General features: G+C 39.5%; 2 protein-coding genes across 2 annotated transcripts; both read left to right on the top strand.

Moving 5' to 3' along the window:
* The first annotated feature begins 464 nt into the window (after positions 1-464).
* On the top strand, positions 465-2176 carry LOC112165229 (NAC transcription factor 56). Its single transcript, XM_024301678.2, has 3 exons — positions 465-744; positions 922-1247; positions 1357-2176. The coding sequence occupies exons 1-3, from the start codon at positions 552-554 to the stop codon at positions 1864-1866; spliced, it is 1029 nt and encodes a 342-aa protein (XP_024157446.1). The 5' UTR covers positions 465-551; the 3' UTR covers positions 1867-2176.
* A 13926-nt stretch (positions 2177-16102) lies between these two features.
* Positions 16103-16806, top strand: LOC112166801. Its single transcript, XM_024303709.2, has one exon. It carries the CDS (start codon positions 16235-16237, stop codon positions 16604-16606), a length of 372 nt encoding a protein of 123 aa, XP_024159477.1. The 5' UTR covers positions 16103-16234; the 3' UTR covers positions 16607-16806.
* Positions 16807-19418: the final 2612 nt, after the last annotated feature.

The raw sequence follows: 19418 nt of genomic DNA on the forward strand, positions 1-19418 counted from the left end.
GGTCCTTTTGAAAAAACTGGAGACATTTGCGCAACAAAAGCGTGACATATCCTGAACCGTAAAGCTCGATCGTTCCCACGCCACACTTCTCCGTCTGCATCCTTTTGTTGTCTAGTGTTGCCTGTGGCCCCCGCCACCCTTCCTGCCCCACGAGTCGGCGTATGGGAATTACACGTGTCACACCCTCAACGGCCCCAGTTGCCAGTTGACGTCGTCATGAGGTACCTATACCCTCCATCTCCGGTCGCGGCTCTCACGTCCAAGTCGCTTTCACGCCATGCACAAAACTTAGACCTTCATGGTTAACCCCGTAATTACACAAACCAAGATGGACTAATCAGCCCCTAACCCCTGTCGCGTGTCGCCTAATGATTGGATCCCTTGCTTAAACAACATGTACGCACTTGCATGTGAATAATCTCCCTGGGGTGCCGTACTCAATAAGAAGGGCGCTGCCTTCATACGAATATCCATATTTTCGTTTTCCGAGCACTCTATTTTTGGGGTGTGGGTGGTGTGTAATATGTTCTTGGCTTCAAAACCCTCTACAGATGGAGAGCACCGATTCGTCGTTCGGCTCGCAGCCGCCGCCACAGCCAAACCTGCCGCCGGGGTTCCGCTTCCACCCCACCGATGAGGAGCTAGTCGTTCATTACCTCAAGAAAAAGGCCTCCTCAGCGCCTCTCCCCGTTGCCATCATCGCCGAGGTCGACCTCTACAAATTCGATCCATGGCAGCTCCCTGGTAATTTATTAGTTTAATCACACTAGACATGATAAGTGCTAAAGTGCGCATGTATTCTCCGGAGTTGATGGAATCGAATAGCATGTAATTTTTGTGCTCTTTCTCTAAAATAAGGGACCTCTCTCCTTTCTTTATCTCTATAACAAAAAGAAACTGATATGATGTATGATTTGACAGAAAAGGCGACGTTCGGAGAGCAAGAGTGGTATTTTTTCAGTCCTAGAGACCGGAAGTACCCAAACGGAGCACGGCCTAATAGAGCAGCGACTTCAGGGTATTGGAAGGCGACGGGAACTGATAAGCCGGTTTTGAGTACTACTGATGAGGGAGGTAGGGGTACTCGGAAAGTTGGGGTGAAAAAAGCACTTGTTTTCTACAGAGGAAAGCCCCCAAAAGGAATCAAAACCAATTGGATCATGCATGAGTATAGGCTTGCTGATAACAACACAAGTAACAAGCCACCTGGGTGTCATGGCTTGGGTAACAAGAAGAACTCCTTGAGGGTAATTATCCTAATAATCTGCTCATATTTGATCTGGGCTTTCATTTATTATTTTTGAGCAATTTTGTTAGTAAACTTAAAATTGATTCATCATATATGGTGCTTTGTAGCTTGATGATTGGGTGCTTTGTCGAATTTACAAGAAGAACAACACGCATAGGCCGATGGATCAGGAGGACCCCATGGAAGACATGATGGGATCGTCGTTCCAACTGTCGAAGCTGCACCACCTTCCCCCGAAATCTACCACATCAACCTACTCCCAATTCATGGACAACGACCACAATTTATTCGACTGGATGGTAAGCCACGAAGGGATTAATAGTAGTACAGCTTCTTTTCTTCCAAACGCGGCTCTGGCCAATAGCTCTCTCCCTCTAAAACGGGGACTCCCGAGTCTGTACTGGAATGATCAGGAGGACGAAGCTGGGCCTTCAAGGAGACTACAGCTGGATAACAGTGATAGCACTGGAAATGGTTCTATTGCCACTCTGCTTTCTCAGCTCCCTCAGACACCTCCTCCATTGCACCAGCAGCCAATGCTGGGGTCACAGCTCGGTGGCGACGGTCTGTTTCGTGATACACAATATCAACTTCCGGGGATGAATTGGTATTCTTAGTCCAATTTCGTATTAGCCGGTTGGCACATATATTTCATATGATGATGTTATATGCATACTCTTGTTGCGCAACAAGTAGTTGTATAGACGGGGAGTATTATTGGGGATTTGAGATTTTGATTGCTAGCAATTGAGTTTGGCCTCATCGAATTCAATTGAGGTGCTAAAATTTCAGGTGAGGCCTTGGCCTTAGCAATATCATTGTATACATAATTTTGCAGTTTTTTTTTTAATCTAGTCATGTAGAAATTATGAGACAAAAAGGATTGTAGATAAAATAAAACAGAGTTATATTATATTTTCTGTAGAATTATAAGTAGCTCCCTATTTGTACATTACAGTTATATATTTAAATCAACAAAGACAAAACTTTTTGTACTTGGTTTTCCATTATATATCTGCAAGCTTGAAGCTTTGAAATTTATATTCTCCATGATTTTATGTTATGTTCATCATATAAATTATGCTGGTTGTAAAAGGGAAGGCGAAATGATCTATATATTAATGATTTCTTTTCATCAAATTTCCTAATTCAAATGGTTTTCTACATGGTGAGACTTATTTTCTTATGCTAACTGTATATCTCCACTGGAACAGATAAGGAGAAAAAAAAAAAAAAACTCCACTACTACCTAGTACCTGAAATGACTTCTTTAACTAACTGGTGGAGTATAATTAATTAAACGTGTCATTAATTTGAAGTCACATGCCGGGATCACATTGCCTTTTTATCCAAAGCATATAGTTGTAGATTTATCTTCATGAAAAAGATTATTAGTATTAAGCTCATTGCTATACTATTAGTATATTAATCTGATTCCAAAAGTCAGCCACAGTTGATTAATTCTACCTTCTGTGTAATTGTTTTCCGAAAGTGATATGTAAATTTTTCATTAGATAGTGATTAGACTATGCAGGCTGTCATTCCGCTATTGGATTTCGAAGAAAATGAAGTCTATAGAAACACACCAATAGTTTTCGCGCTAGTCTTAATCTTATTGTTCACCCATTTCTCTCATCCTAGTCTCACAAAAGATGCTTCATGTTCAATCAAATTCCATTTTTCATTAGCTTATACTCCATCCCTTTAATAAGAAACTTAATTACACGATCTCAGTCATTTGAATATCAAAAATAGAAACCAAGTGAAAAATAGTAGAATATAAAAAATAAAAAATAAAAACAAAATTTGTCATGCAAGAAAAATTAAGTTTTTAGGTGACAATAAGTTTCATTTTAAAAGTTTACATGAAAATAACTTTTGAAGAAAAAATGTGACCAGCATGACTTTGTCAAAAAGACTGAACATATTTCTGTTACAAATTGAACTTTAAATATTTTTTATATCTGTTTTAGAGGAGAATGTTATTGACCAAATTTTTTGTTTTCGAAAGAGTGAAAGTTATTGAATGAAGAAAGAAAAACACTAAACAAATGAATGACAAGTTACACAAAGTTTCAAAATTCTGGCCAATAATCTAGCTAGCCATGAGGGTGTATTTTGTTGGGCGCATCACTTTCCATCTTGCAATAAAGATAGTTCAAATGTGAAAAATGTTAGCTCGGATACATAATGCCACAATGCCTAACACAATGTATGGGACGAATAATTACTTAACGTGTGATCAACGTTGATATTTTCAGATTGATCATAAACTAGTTGAAACGAGTGAATTTGAGCTAAACACTAAATTATAGCAGTAAATGAGATACAAAACAATAAATTAGTGACAAATATGCGTAATAACAATTGAATTAATCCATACACCACCGGATTTTACCACATAATGTATACGAGATACATATAAATGTGTGTGTGTGTGTAATAAAATAATTAGTTTTCAAAGGATTACTAAGTAAAAACTTTGTTGATGATATGGGTCATTAACTTATGCTTTGATCATATATGAATATGTGCTAGCCAAGTCAACCAGAGGGGAATGGGGTTTGAACGTACAGAAAGATGAGCTTGCTTTTACCTCAGTTTCCTTGCCGCACACCCCCTTGATTTAATCCACAAAAATTTCTTGCTTTTATCTCCAGAAAGATTTTTCCAGATATTTGATCGAGCAGTGTGAGTGTCATTTTCTTTCATTGGACTGATAAGACACAGTTAAGTATATTCCACGACCCGTTGAGGTCACAAAAATTGACAACAAGAGAGGCCTATCTTTCCTCTTTCTGCTGACTCTATATGGGGCCATTCTTGCAATCATCTAAAGGGAATCATTATCTTAAAACCACGCAAATTAAATACCCCTTTAATCACATTCCTAACCCAGGAAAGAGTACAAACCAACTTTATTAAATTCCGCATCATTGCTGCTTAATTTTGGTATAGCTATTGCGATATCTCATGAAAATGCGCTATTATCTTCTTTCTGAAAGATGCTTTACCAAAGCCTAATTATAAATAAATCCCACCACAAATTGTAGCCACCTCCAGTATTATCAAATTATTCTAATTGACAAAAATTATTATTGGAATTCCCTCACTTGCTTTCTCAGATGTTTATGGAATCTATCCTGCCCACAATGATCAGAAAATAATTTTAAAAAAATAGTGAAACTGAAAAGGGTGCAGAATTCAAATTAATTATTCGCCTTCATTTTCAGAACTTTTTCATGAAAGAAAAGGAAATACATACTGAGGCTGAATAAATCGATTCTATGAGTTTTGGTTTGAAATTAATGAGTGGGGCAGTTTCTTGGTTGAACTCGCTCGCGTTCCTCTATCTATCTACCAAAAAGATCAGGTCCTCCATGTTGACGCTAAAAGGTGGTCAGGTTGCATCCTAAATTTATTTGGTTAGGTTGTCTCATCATACAAATTTACTTGGATAACCTAATTCGTATTTTTATTCGATGACCTAGGTAATTCAGATTTTTGTTTCAGAATTGCTGCTGGGGCAGCATAGCCATAGCCATGCTTCCTATGCATACAGAGGCTTCGGGTTAGAGTTAGGGGATGATAGGGGTACTGTGGCATTTTTACCAAAAATTCCCACTAAAAAGTATCGGAAAACTGATCTTACCCTCTCTAGCGTTTCACTCCGAGTAATTAAGTAGATGATAGTAACTTACTTATGAAGCTTAAAGAGTCTTATATGCTATACATTTATAACATGTTAATCCCATCAATATATGATAAACTTCTGAAGGAATGAGGAATTACTTATTTTGTAATGTAGGTTCTATTGATATCTTTTGTTTTAGTGTAGGCAACACAACTCATGAATTGGATAGTTTGGCAAGTTTTAACAAACAAGGGACTTGAATGAAAAATTGGGGTTGACTTTTTCTCTATGCTAGGGTTTTCTCTCTAACGAGCAAACTGATCGAGTTCCGACTTACCATGGCGGCGGAGGAGGCTATCGTGCATCTTGGTGGGCGCGAGGAGGCAATCCAAGATCCTTTCTTCTATGTTTGTGGTCGATTGCTCTCCCAGAAACAGGTATTGCTGCTGTCGTTTTCGGCGGCGATTTCAAGCATCTAGGGTGTGAAAGAATGTGTTCTGATCAGTGAAGAGGGAGAAGCGATTTTTGTTTTCTAGTTGAAGGAGCAGGAGACAAAGGATCACGTCTTAAACGGCGGACCCTAGTTCTTCAACAATTTGATGCTTCTCTTAGTGGATTATGACAGAATCCGGGATTTGGCAGAGGTTCCATTGAATTGGGTGGCGGTGAAAGGGCTGCGCATGGCTATGCACAATGAACGTGCCCTAACCTTACTTGGGAATGCTTTGGGGTGCTTTGTGAGGTATGATCAGACTGTGTTGCAGAGGAAGGATCATGTGCAAAGAATATGGGTCGTGCACGACATCCGTCGCCGTACATGGGCTGGGCGGACGTACTAGTTCTCGGTGGAGTGGCGGTGGAACTGGAGTTGAAGTATGAGAAGTGTCATGGCATTTGTCGTGCCTGTGACTTCTTCGATCATGGATTGGGTGGTTGTGACAAAGCTCTGATGATGGCTATGGCAATTGGGGGAAACATTCTAGATTTGGAGGTGGCGCTGGTGGTGGCTGATGTGGTCGGAGTTAGGTCGCTCGACCGGTCTGAGGTGATGCTGGAGTTTGGCCGAGGTCCGAAGCCGTGCATGGAGGGGGGTTTTGGCAGTTGGGTCAGCGGTTGTGTGCGGGTTAGCTTCTTAGTTGAATGATGCACTCGGTCCGAAATTCTCAGTTGGAAACCCTGATTTGATTTTAGGGTTCTTTGCTGAGTCGGGTCACAGTTGGCCTAGAGCTAAGATGGTGTTGGGCTTGGAGCTTGGGCCACTTGAAGCTGAGGTGGCAGGAGCTAAAGTGGCAGGAGAGTTTGCTGGGCTGGTGGAGAATTATGGGTTTGATGGCGCACATGGGCTTGATGGACTAATGGAGACTGCCGGGCTTGCAGTTTTATGGCTATTGCACATGGGCCTAATGCTGCAAAGTCCACAGTTCTGGGAGTGCGCAGATGGTGCCATGGCGAGTGGAGCATGGAGAAGCGGCTAAAGCCTAGCTTGGCGGTGATCCCTCGTGAATTTCATCTTGGTGAACTTGTGGAAGTCCCAGTTACTGTACGTTGGGAAGACTCTGAAGAAAAATAGTCGCCTAGGGGTCGTCGAAACAAGTCTAAGACTCATGAGGGGAGTTGGAAAGCAAGAGGACCAACTTGATGCCGAGGTTGTTTGATGCATGACGAACCTGAAATAGGTACTAGCTCCGTCCCCAAGGGGAAGGAGAAGGTACTTGCTTAGGGTTTCAACAAAACAAGACATTCTGGACTCGAGCTTTTGCAGTAGGAGTAATTTCTATAAGCTTTTCTAAAACGTTTCTAGTTAAAAATTTGTACCACAATTGCGTATCTGGCAGATTAGACTAGATGAATATATTTTTCTTAGAGATCGAGATTATACTTGCTAAATTTAGGCTTGCTGTTCAGCGAGTGTCTCTTTAGATTTTAATGAGTTTAATTGTGGCTTAGATAGGTTATCCAGTTTATCCCGGATTTTCTTATGTATATTCTGTTAGACTCTGACCTGTTTTCATGGCTTGATTATTAATAAAATCAACCCTATTAAAAAAAAAACTCATGAATTGGAATAATTAATCTTATTTTAGACCTGTCAATGGGGCAGATTTCGATTCAAATGAAATCTGATGGGTAGCGTAACCATAGAGGCTTCAGGTTGGGGGATGATAGACTGTGTGGAATTTATACCAATTAATTCCCACTAAAAGGGAAAACTGATATGTTACAAACGGGTGTTAATTAAACTAAAGAGAAATCACTATGACACATCGTCTCTTTACCGAAATATGAAATTATGAATATCATTCTTCCTTTCATAGAAACGACAACTTTTCTACAAGTACAGTGTTACATATAGTCGTTATATTAATAAGAGACTTATGGCATGTCGTCACAGTATACTAAAAGATCTTAAAAGCACATTAATTGCTAAAAATAAATTCCCAAAATAAAGTGTCATTATAAGCTTATTGCTTATCAAATCCTTGAAGGATTCAAATTGTTAAATGCTAGTCCATGAATGGTTGAAAGAGCTTGAAGCTCACTCACGAAATCAATGAATGTAAAGCTAACTCATATGTCACTACTAGAAATCTGTTCATTTACATCACATCATTTAAATCGGTCAGACTTGCACATGATGTAAAAAAGTAAGTTAACATCGTTTTAGAAAAATAACGATTTAAATGTATGTCATTAACATCAGTTCTTAAAATGACCGTGTTAGAAGTTTAGTTCTAAAATTTGCGGGAAACTATTTTTGCAAAAAGCGCTAAGTCTTTTAAGTGAAATAAAGAAGCGGGGACTAAAACTTAAAACTTTTACACTTAGAAAAAAAGAGCACCCGACCCAAAACTGAAACATAAACCCTAACCTCAGTCTTGACCTCAATTCTCAACCCAGATTTGAGCTCCTCCTCCCCAAACTCAAGCTCCTTCTTCTCACCATAACAATCATTCCTCTTCCATTCTCCAGCGAAATCTGAAGGACCTGGAGAGTCAAAGAAACGTAGACCCCGACAATGTCGTTGAAACCTTAGCTCCCTCCCTGTCCCCACCTTTCTCCGCCTCCGACCGAGATCAATCAGCTTCTCATCTCAGGTAGGTCAGTTACATGGAATTATTGTATAGATCTGTGGGCTATTTATAAATTAGCTGAAGCCTCTATCTGATTGCAGCAACACCGACACCGTCACCGATAGCACCGCCGCCACCTTGACTACCAAAAACGTCACAGTTTGGAACCCTGGGGATCCGCTCCTTCTACTCCTCTGGTTTCCTCCTTCGTTTCAGGTAATTTCTCTGCTCTGCTTCGTTGTTGTTCTTCCTTTACGGATAGAGAGGGCTGGGTTTTTCGTTTCAATTGTGAAGTATTCAGTTTTTGAAATTGAATCTGCAGATTTTGGGATTAAGCTGTGAGTTGTTTGATTTATCTGCTCAGAGAGCAGTAGTTCGAGGAGTTGAAAGCCGAGTTTAAGGGGAAGATTTGGCATCCTATACACCTGGAAAGTGTGAGGGTTAGGCTGATTGCCAAGGATATTATTGATGCGTTGAAGAGAGGGTTGAGGCATGATCAGGAGTGGACTGACATGGGGGATGCATCGGAGGAGGTCGACTGGAATTCGAAGGTCGGGGGAGTAAGACTGTGCAGTCATTGATGGAGGGTGAGAAGGGGAAAATGGAGGAAAATTGGTCACGTGAGGATGAGATTCTTGATGATAAGTAGATTGAGCATAGTAGGAAGAAGGGTAAGGATAGTGGTGTTAAGGATGCCACTTCGCATTTGGTTGATTTGGATTGCGAGATTTTGGCGGTGGATGAGCCGAATGTCAATGTGTTTTGATTGCCGGGTGGGAAGATTGTGGTCTTCATAGGGTTGCTCAAGCATTTTAGAAGTGATATATGCCGATATAGCTATGATAATTGGTCATGAGGTATGATGAGTTATTGTTTAGTTTTTTGGTTCTGTGTAGGTGTTAGTTATATGTTGGGGATTCGATAAAACTTGTCCTTTGTGTTGTGATTGAAAACTAGGTTGGGCATGCCGTAGCTTGACACTATCAAGAGGGCATCACAAAGAGCCTGTGGGTTGCAATCCTGCAACTGGTTCTTTATCAGCTTATTTCACCGGACTATGCCATTGTATCTATGCCTGTGGGTTGTATATATGCCATTGTATCTATGTTTTCACAGGGGTAGGGTCTTTACCTTCTGATTTTGATTTCGATGCAATATACCTCTTTGTTAATTTACAGATTTGTTGTTTTGTAGGGAACTTTGGGCTTCATCCCAAAATTTGGAAGGCTAGGATCTTGGAATGTGATCATGTTTCTAACCTTTGAGCAGATACATGTCTCAAAACCTTTGTATATCTCTTCAGCCGTTTGTGTTTTCTGGTCTGTGCACTGCTTTTCCAATTTCACATCAGTAGCAGTCTGTATTGCAGCTTAGAAATTATATTATGTGATGGAATCAGAAAATCTCTATAAATAATTAGCCACTTCTGATGAAATCTTTATGGAAATTTATCTTTGAAGCTCCGTGTGTGTGTGTGTGTTTTTTTTTCATATAAACCTGGAAAATTTTCCTTTTGTAATGGCATTCTCGTCTCTCAAAGTAACTTGAATTGCTTTTCTCATCTCTTATTCTTCAGGCAGGCTAAGAAGTTCATGAAAAGTATAGGGTCAAAATGAGAAGTGAATCCAAGAGTGTGGATTTAGTTTGCAGGGGTAGCATCTAGAGCAAACAGTAGTTGTTTTAGAGAATAATAAGGACCTCGGCAAACCTTTTTCTCCCATATTTCAACTAGCTGAGGAGAAGAATCCTTTGAAGGAAAACTGCTTATTGGAAACTCAAAATTTAAGAAATAATTAGCATTCGTTTTCTGGATTACATATCTTTCATTGTCATCATATTGATGAGTTGTGATTATTATATTTGTCTATCAAGGCTTTAATTGAAGTAACCCAGTCCATCTTGGATGGCACCCTAATCTAACCCATGGGTGCTGATCAATTAATTGCTGAAACACCTCCAGTAGTCCCGAGTTGTTTTGGTTGAATAGTAATTTCCTCTCTGATTTTGGACAGTAAGTCTTATATATCACAATACTCTTGTTTTGAGCTCTTCGAATTGTAGGGGACTCGCTGGACACTCTGGAGTGTGCCATGTTGCCAACAACTAGGTATTACGGTGATCACTTTCTAACTTTGATCATTTGCAGAACTGCAAGAACGAGTATCAAAGTGTCTTTCCAGGGCAGCAGACTTTCAGGTCTCTCTACATCAGTTTTGTTTCAGCACTCCATAATATGTTTGCTCGGTAGAGATAATTATCATTGACTTGTAACTGCAACTGTGAATCTGTGATTTATTTATTTATTAGTCTGATGCAACTCTGATGCTTAATAATAGTTGACAATTTTGGGTTTCTGGTTTTGTGGTTGCTGTGCAGACAAGTGTCCAATTGGGAATGTAGTGGATGTTGGGTGTGGGATTGGAGGGAGCTCCAGATATCTGGCTAGCAAATACGGGGCCAATTGCAAAGGGATTAGGCTCAGAGGGCCAATGGTCTTGCTGCTGCTCAAGGCCTAGCCAATAAGGTATTGATATTTGTTTTGCATGGAACCTACTACTCACTAGAAATGTGATAAGTCTATATAAGATGAGCATGTGTGATCAGTCTAGTCCATACGTCTTTTACACGGATCATTACTCCATTCCATTTTCCAAAGTGTACACTCTTAGTGTGTTCTATACTGCTAACTGCTGAGTCAAAATTAATTCACTACATGCGATACATTGTAAATAGCGACTTATCTACCAACTCACGATTTTAAAATTTCATTATTTCAGAATACTGTAAATTTTTTGCTAAGTTTCTTCTTTTACATTAGTAGATTAATCACATTCTAGAGGCTTCAAGATTCATTATGTGTTTCTAAAGAGTCAACTTCATTTTTGTTTTTCATTCTCCTATATTATGGCTTGTATTTCAAACTAATAGTTTATGGTGTGTATATGGAATGATGTCATACATATCAAATTTGGTCTACCGCATCTACTGATGACATATCTAATAGAGAAAAAATATCTCCATGTGAGTGTACTTGCGAAAAAGAAAGAAAATGTATGTTTTACTGTGTGAATCTGATCTCTATTGTTAGTGTACTTGTCAGTAAAATTATTAGCTGACAATTTCGGGTTGCCACAGAAAATCCAGAAACCCGTCAAACAGGAAAACCGGCTAAAAGGTACTTTTGAGAATATGATTTGTAGTTCTCTTCTCTATTGTTTTAAGCCTCTTTTTTTTTTGGGTTCTTTCTTCTTTTGAGTGGATGATGGTAAGATTTCCTTTATGGAATGTAGTTTTCATGTCAGAGAATTGATTTCTATGGTTTTGGCTTTAGATTGATTGTGAATGATTTGTATGGTTTGGTGTTTCGATAACTATCCATTAGTTTTTCCAATGATTTAGATAGTACCTTTTTGATATATGATGTCAATAAAGACTGGGTAAGTTGTTCAATAGATCTGATTCATGAATTGGACCATATACATACGAAAAATAATTTCTGTTCAATTTGTCAATTATGTCTTTCAATGATTGAAATTCCCAGGTTGTGTGAGATTTGGGCTGAGTCAGAAGTGGTTCTCATCAATTTTGGTATTCGCAGCATAAGTGTGAGATTTGGGGCCAAGTCAATTGGATCAAAATCGAAAAGAAAGAGGTAAGACTTTATTCTACTTTGAGTGAACTGTGGGATTTTACCCAATGATTGTGACTTATATGTTGTTTTATACATTTCTAGTGGGCAGTAAAGGCGCGCAAATCATATAGCCAAAATGATATTGACGAGGTGTGCATTGAAGTGGCTGATTATATACAGAGTTTGGTGTAAGACTTTTGGCTTCCATGATTTTGAGTAAGGCTAGTTTTTGCTTTGAAGCAAAGTTTAGTGTAGAACGTACTTTTGTAGTTGGTTGCTAATATGTTTCTAAGCTAGCCTTTGTAGGTTTTGGGTTTTATTTTGTGAATTATGTTGAATCATGAATTTGGAAAGAAAATTTAGGGGTTGTCAATGGGCAGCCCTGCCCAAAATTAATGGGCTCGGGCCGGGCCAAAACATTTTTTTTTTATTTTTCGGGCCGGGCAGGGCCGGGCTTCTCTTAAAAATCAAGGCCCAGGGCCTTACGGGCTTTTTAGGGCCGGGCCGGGCCGGGCTTTTTTGGATGGGCAGGGCTGAGTCCATTATATTTATATGTCATATTATTTTGTTAAAAAAATACAAAAACCTATGAAAAAATGATGATATGTTAATTATTGAACAAAATAAAATACAAAATTAAAAAAACATATGGCCTAATGCAATAATTAGTTCAATATAACTACATAAAAATATATTAATACAAAAATTGAATGGGCTTTCGGGCGGGCCTATAAGGCCGGGCCGAGCGGGCTTTAATGGGCATATAGCGGGCCGGGCCGCGGGCCGGGCCTGGGCTTTGAACCCTCCGCCCTAGCCCTGCCTCGTGCCCAATGGGCAGGGCCGAAATGGGCTTTTCTGCGGGCCGGGCCGGGCTTTTGCCCACTCGGCCGGGCAGGCGCCCATGGGCTTTTAGGCCCACGGGCCAAATGATGACCCCTAAGAAAATTAATGGAAAGCTCCAATTTTTGGGTGATGAGAAAATTAATGGAAAGCTCCAATTTTTCCAGCAACTAGATGAAATCGATGTCCTATGATTATCAATATATCGAATTGTAACTCAAAACCAATGTAATCGAAACTACTGCACATCGACTTCTCGATTTCTAATCACTAAACCGTAATCTATTATGAACATACAAATCACCTACCATGGAGCAAACCGATGTGTGGTCAAAAGGTGAACATCGGTTTTGGAAAGCAAAAACGATGTCTTCAATGAACTAACACATCAGTTTGAATAAAAATAGCCGACGTACGTAATACCATTGAACATCGGTTTACTTAATTGGAAATGATGTTCTGTCTTAAAGGAAACATCATTTCTGAATAAAAAAAAGATGTAGAATAAAGATACAGACATCGTTCCTAGGAAAATAATGTGGCAACCTACATGTAAAAATGGCCACGAACAAACAATACTCATGGGAACTGATGTCTACAAGTGTACTGGACATCGCTTCTGGAATAGAAATCGATGCAAATGTTCAAGTAGGTATTGTTCGACATATACTTTTTTAAGCATAAAATGTGAAGATATGAAAAATTATACATACCTAACATACAAAAATATGATGATTATAACGATTATACATCAATTTGTTTTTTAGAATCGATGTTGGTTGTTGTCTGGGACATCGGTTGAAAACGCGCTTATACTGATGTCTATACTTTTCTCTACACCCACTAAGACATCGGTCGAAAATTAGTTTAACATCGGTCCAGAACCGATGTCTATGAACAAAATTCTAGTAGTGTGTACTCATTCTGTTACAGTTAATGTGATCTAAATTGCCTCAACGCTTGAGTACTATGATAATACTGAGAAATCGAATTCAAATTATAATTAATGTTGCAACATAATCTAACTCTCGAGAAGTTATGATTTACTTAGAGCTCCTGAAGAGTTTATATGAGGCGTATCAATACATAAAGATATTGATATTTATGACTAGGTATGTCATGATAAACTTCAATGTTTTAAACTATATAAAGGTATGTAAATGTGTTCATTTCTTTATATTATTACTTAATGTATGAATTTGAGCATTTGAAGTTGTTTCTAACCTTATTATCTGAGGTAAGGCTTAATGAAAATTACCTAGCTTTGTTGGTATTACTTAAACCTTGTAGGTTTCAATTCATGATGATCCCCTATATGCAAAGCACGCACTGTCTCACCGCAGTGATAGACACATCAAACTGCTACATATGATACCACATACATAATTGAAGCTTGTAATAATTAGAGGGAGCATCCAGAAGTATGCTACTTAGGACATATGCCCGTTGTACTCTTTTTCTCATTCGACTAGGGTTATTTTTGTCCCATTGGGTTTTGTTACCTGATAAGGTTTTTAACGAAATAACAATAAGCGCGTCCAACACTATTATTCATTGTGGATATCCAAGGGGGAGTGTTGTAAATATTATTATATATGTGGTTGTCCACGTAAATACTCATTAGTTATGTACATTGATGTAAAACCCTACCTTCATATAAAGGAAGCTAATGAGACTGAATGAAAACATGCACTTCTACTTATTCTCAATTATTCTCTCTTTATCCTCTCCATACTATATAACAAAAATAAATTTATTTATTTATTTTCTAGGCGAAGACATCCAAGTTTGCAACCAAAATGAAATGAATAATAAACACATAAATGTCCATGAGTTGGCATTCCTTTTGTCTCAATTATTCTATGCTTGTACATATATGATCTCAAGTCATTTCAGGAAAAGCTTAATGCTAAGTAAGGAATGAGGGTGGCAAGGTGCACATCCTTCATACTTCGGGTTAGTGACACCCAGGGCCGGTCCTGAGAATTCAGAGACCTAGTGCGAAAATTTAACCGAGTCCTTATGTTCGTTGCATAATAACTTAAAGAAAATGAATGGGTATAATAAAATAGGAAAGTAAAAAAGAAAGAAAGAAAAAAAGTAGAAAAAAGAAAAGGAGAAAAAAAAGAAGGGGAAATGAAAAGTAAAAAGAAAAAAAAAAAAAGGAAGGAAAAAGAATGAAACTGAGCCCATGACTCGAAACTGTAACAAAGGGAATAAAGGCGCGCGCGTATTTGCCAACCTACCAGCTGCACTACACTTGCTTTTGTAGTCATTTTGGAAACTAAATTCAATATATTGACTTATACCTACATAAATTTGAAACTCTAAGTCGGAGGCCTCCAATTTTCGGAGGCCTTGTGCGGCGGCACAGCTTGCACACCCTCAGGGCTGCCCCTGGTGACACCCCTCCAATCTCCAAATACTGGGGGATTGGCCATAGCTCGAACACAGTCCTACAGTCGGTAGTTCATAATCAATATGATTGAAACAACGCATCAAGAACACCACCACCCAAGATATATGCGACCATAGCTAAGGTGAGCTTAGCCACCTGAAAATACTCCCCTAGATCTTCACAACATAGTAATACCATATTAAACTAATTAATGACAACCTCCAAGAGACTTTAAAATGTGATTCTAGGGACCTAACGACCAATCCACCTAATGGTCGACAAGATATTGGGATACATAAGGATAAAACGGGCGTGGTATCTAGCAAAGAGTTACTGTTACAGTAGATTGATATCCGATGAAGGCACAAAAACAGTTGGCAAAAGAAACTGGAGTGAGGCTCAAGGAGAATGATACGAAAACAAGGAAGTTCGATGAGATTGACTACAACGTACTGGAAAATAACCTCAACGATGTGCAAAGGTGCAAAAGTATCACGGTACCTGTGTGTTCTATGAAATAAGTCATTCTCATAGGAAAAGACCACTGCAAGGTTTTCTAGCGAGAGAATGTTTAAGCAAAATTTATTTGCCTAGAGTTCAAAAACCAAAATTTCTTTTGGCATGGGTAAACTAATCAAACACAAACATCAAGGTTTAAGTTGACTAGTGGAGTAATGAGTATATTGACAATGACCCAATATGGGAAAATTTTTGTTTGTTTTTGTTTTTTACCTTATCTTTTTTGTCTCATGAAGATGATTCCTAAATTGTCCAGGCAAAAGCTTACCCTGGGCCATTGGAAAACAATAATTCTATCAGTCCCAAATATTTAAGCCCCCCCATATTTAAAGCATAGAAAAAATTGATTGTTTAGGTAAACAAGTTATTTATCGTTATTAGGTTATGACATAAATGAATGCTTCTTGATGGATGTCCTCATGTCCAAATGGAAGAAAAAAGAAGCCGAAAGAAAAATCATATAAAATGATGGAACCTACATTATTGTTTTAGTGAAGATGTTGGGAGAAATATGGACTAGAATTGCAGTGTAAGCTGGCAATAGGGTTTGGTCATACAAGGCTGCAGGCTCAACCAAACACCAGAGGTGTTTAATTTGACATGTCCAAATCAACATTCATATTCGACCATATTCAAATATCCTTCTATACCTGAAGTCTTGTCTTCTAGACCAAGTCTTCCCCGGGTCCTCAAGCCAAAAACAAAAAAACAAATAAAAGTATAATATATCATCTGGTCAAACACTCTTGCTAGCCCAATTTTTCTGAACTCCTCAGAAAAAGTCTTCCTTCCTTTTCAAATATAAGCACATTACAGTTTCCCCTACAGATGGATTCAATTCACAACATACTTCTTCTCCTTCGTTGTCTTCTTCTCTTCTTGGCTTTAGAAAATGCAAAAGAACTCTCATCACTACAAGCAAGTTGGAGAAAGGCTACAAGGGATTCCGGCAAGGCCGCCACTCAGTACTGGAAACAAGGCTGAGGGAATTAGTAACCATCGTGGTCTTAGGCACGGTTATATGGTATCGTCTCCGAGGACCAGACTGGCGTGTACGTGCGGGAATAGGCCTGGGTTGAACCGGTGTAACCGCCATGGTTTTGCCGTGCCCGGCGGGGAAAAATGGAGGAAAAACTATGCAAACAAGGAGATATTGAGGAGAGCACTTAGGACTGCACCGGCTCGAGGCTTAAGTCTTCGGTGGTGGAACTTTCAACCTACCCCTAGTCGGCTCTCTAACATGTCTATGGCTGAGAGGAGCTAGCTGCCTTTCTTCTTCTTTCTTTCCTTCTTTTTTTTCTCTCTTTTCTTTTAATGATTTTGTACTAGACCAGATTTGGATTGCTATTTCTCTTGTTAGTCTTCTTTAGGAAACCATGCACCGATCATGTACTAGTAACTTAATTTGAAGAAAGATGTACTCATGGTTTTTGAACTCTTTTAGTGAGCAAATGATTCGGCGCCTAAAATTTGTAATTGCAGCACCTCATACTTTTTGGTCATCAGGCTTATTGTTTGGCTGCGACCAAGTTTGGGCTAGCAAACAGTCTCTTTTTGCTGATGTGATTGCGCAAGTGTGCCAACACTGAGAGTGTAGTCGTCAGGGTGTCTCTTGACCTGTCTTCTTTTCAAACGTTGTGGACAAGGAGAGCACCAATCTCGTCACAAGGTTCTTTTCTATGCCTTACGGATAAGGACTTTGGTTGTGATCTTCTGCGTCACCGAGTCGATACTCAACGTTGGAGGTTGAGCAGAGCAATCACCGGGAAGTAGGAGAAAGCACAAGATTTGCTAAAGCGTGTCTTTAGCTTTGCTGGTTTCTGTTAAACAGCAACAAGTGTGGCCCGTGGTCCACCATTGTACCGATATTGTCCCAACTTAACCACCTGATAGGTGTTGGGTTTTAATCACAAAAGGCCTCGGTACAATTGGGTGTGATCCACCAACTTATAAGTTATATTTTATTTGTCACTCTTCCAATGTGAGATCTTTCCTCTCCAACATGCCCCCTCACGTGCAACCTAGCTCTAGGTCTGCACGTGAAATTAGTTAACAATCCAATTCCCACATTGGAAATTGGGACACAAGTCTCATATTGGAGACTTGGCCAATATAACAATCCAAGGCCCACACCGGACACTTGGTAACAATCCAATCGGAATTTCCGATGGCAATATAAGGAACCCAAATTCGGGCCCATGACGATTGGAGACTCAATTGGAGAGAGACCCGCTCTGATACCATGTTAAACAGCGACAAGTGTGGCCCGTGGTCTACCATTGTACCGATATTGTCCCAACTTAACCACCTGATAGGTGTTGAGTTTTAATCACAAAATACAAAGCAGTAGTCCTGTACAACACGAAGACTCCTTATGTTTAGGAGAACAAGAAAGGAAAAACAGCCTATGCTAGCTATACAATTAAAACAGAAAGATATTACAATCAAGGTAGATTTCTAGGATATCAAATCTCCTTGATATATAACCAAATTAAGCATACTTTCCAATACTCCCCCTCAAGTTGGAGAGTGTATGTCAATAGCTCCCAACTTGCACAACAGAGATTTGAATTTCTCTTTCCCCAAAGCCTTGGTAAATACATCAGCCAACTGTTGTGATGATGCAACATGCTTAGTTACAATTTTACCTTCCAGAATTTTATCTCTAATAAAGTGGCAGTCCATTTCAATGTGCCTAGTTCTCTCGTGAAACACCGGATTCGCGGCAATGTGTAACGCCGCTTGATTGTCACAATGTAAAATGGCAGGCATAGAAACAGGCAAATGCAAATCCGCTAACAAATAACGTAACCAAGTGAGTTCACAACAAGTACCTGCCATGGCCCTGTATTCTGCTTCTGCACTTGACAATGATACAGTCTTTTGTCTCTTTGTTCTCCATGAAATTAAAGAATTTCCCAAGAACACGCAGTAACCAGTAGTTGAGCGGCGAGTAATGGGACAACCCACCCAATCTGAATCACAAAAAGCTCTTAAATTTAATGAATTATTAGAGTGCAGTAGTAAACCTTGGCCTAGAGAGGATTTCAAGTACCGTACAACTCTGAGGGCAGCCTCCATATGTTGTTGGCGTGGTTCATGCATAAAGCGGCTTAGGACGTGCACTGAGTATGTAATATCTGGTCTAGTGATTGTCAGATAAATCAATCGTCCCACCAGACGCCAATAAGCTGCTGGATCTCTTAGCGGCTCACCTTTGTTTGAAAGTTTGCACTCCTCCATAGGGAACTCGACTGGTTTAGCTCCCAAGTAGCCACTGTCCTTTATAATTTCGAGCGAATACTTTCTTTGGGATAAATAAATTCCCTTCTTTGAACGTGCTGCCTCAATGCCCAAAAAGAACTTCAACTCTCCAAGGTCCTTGATACGAAACTGTGCATGGAGGAACTGCTTGAGAGCATGTATAGAGTTTGTGCAATTGCTTGTAATCATCATATCGTCCACATATATCAAAAGAGCAGTGAAAGAATCACCATCTTTACGAACAAACAACGAACAATCTGCTTTGGATTGTGTAAACCCCGCACGAATAATGGCTGTAGTGAATTTTGAAAACCATTGCTGAGATGCCTGTTTTAATCCATATAGGGATTTATTGAGGCGACATACAAGGTTCTCCCCCTGTCGCCGGAGACCAGGAGGAGGGGACATATAGATTTCTTCATGCAAATCTCCATTAAGGAAAGCATTATTAACATCCAATTGATATAAAGACCAACCGAAACTAGCAGCAAGAGCAAGGAGACAACGAACAGTTACCATTTTTGTGGTTGGGGAAAAAGTGTCATGATAGTCAATGCTGGCAGTTTGGGTGAAACCTTTGGCCACGAGATGTGCTTTGTAGCGCTCAACAGAGCCATCAGCACGATACTTAATACGGTAAACCCATTTGCAGCCAATAGGACGCTTCCCAGGAGGTAAAGGGACAAGGTTCCATGTATTGTTGTCAGTAAGAGCCTGCAATTCAGAAGTCATGGCCTGCTGCCATTTTGGGTCAGAGGCAGCAATTTCATAAGAAGAGGGCTCCACGGCCTGACTGATATGGGCAATATAAG

This window comes from Rosa chinensis, chromosome 5 (assembly GCF_002994745.2).
Source record: "Rosa chinensis cultivar Old Blush chromosome 5, RchiOBHm-V2, whole genome shotgun sequence".
Lineage (NCBI taxonomy): Eukaryota > Viridiplantae > Streptophyta > Magnoliopsida > Rosales > Rosaceae > Rosa > Rosa chinensis.

Coding starts and splice junctions, on each gene's coding strand:
- LOC112165229 (XM_024301678.2), top strand. CDS start 552: ATGGAGAGCACCGATTCGTCGTTCGGCTCGCAGCCGCCGCCACAGCCA. Junction 745..921: donor CGATCCATGGCAGCTCCCTG/GTAATTTATTAG, acceptor ATGATTTGACAG/AAAAGGCGACGTTCGGAGAG. Junction 1,248..1,356: donor ACAAGAAGAACTCCTTGAGG/GTAATTATCCTA, acceptor GGTGCTTTGTAG/CTTGATGATTGGGTGCTTTG.
- LOC112166801 (XM_024303709.2), top strand. CDS start 16,235: ATGCAAAAGAACTCTCATCACTACAAGCAAGTTGGAGAAAGGCTACAA.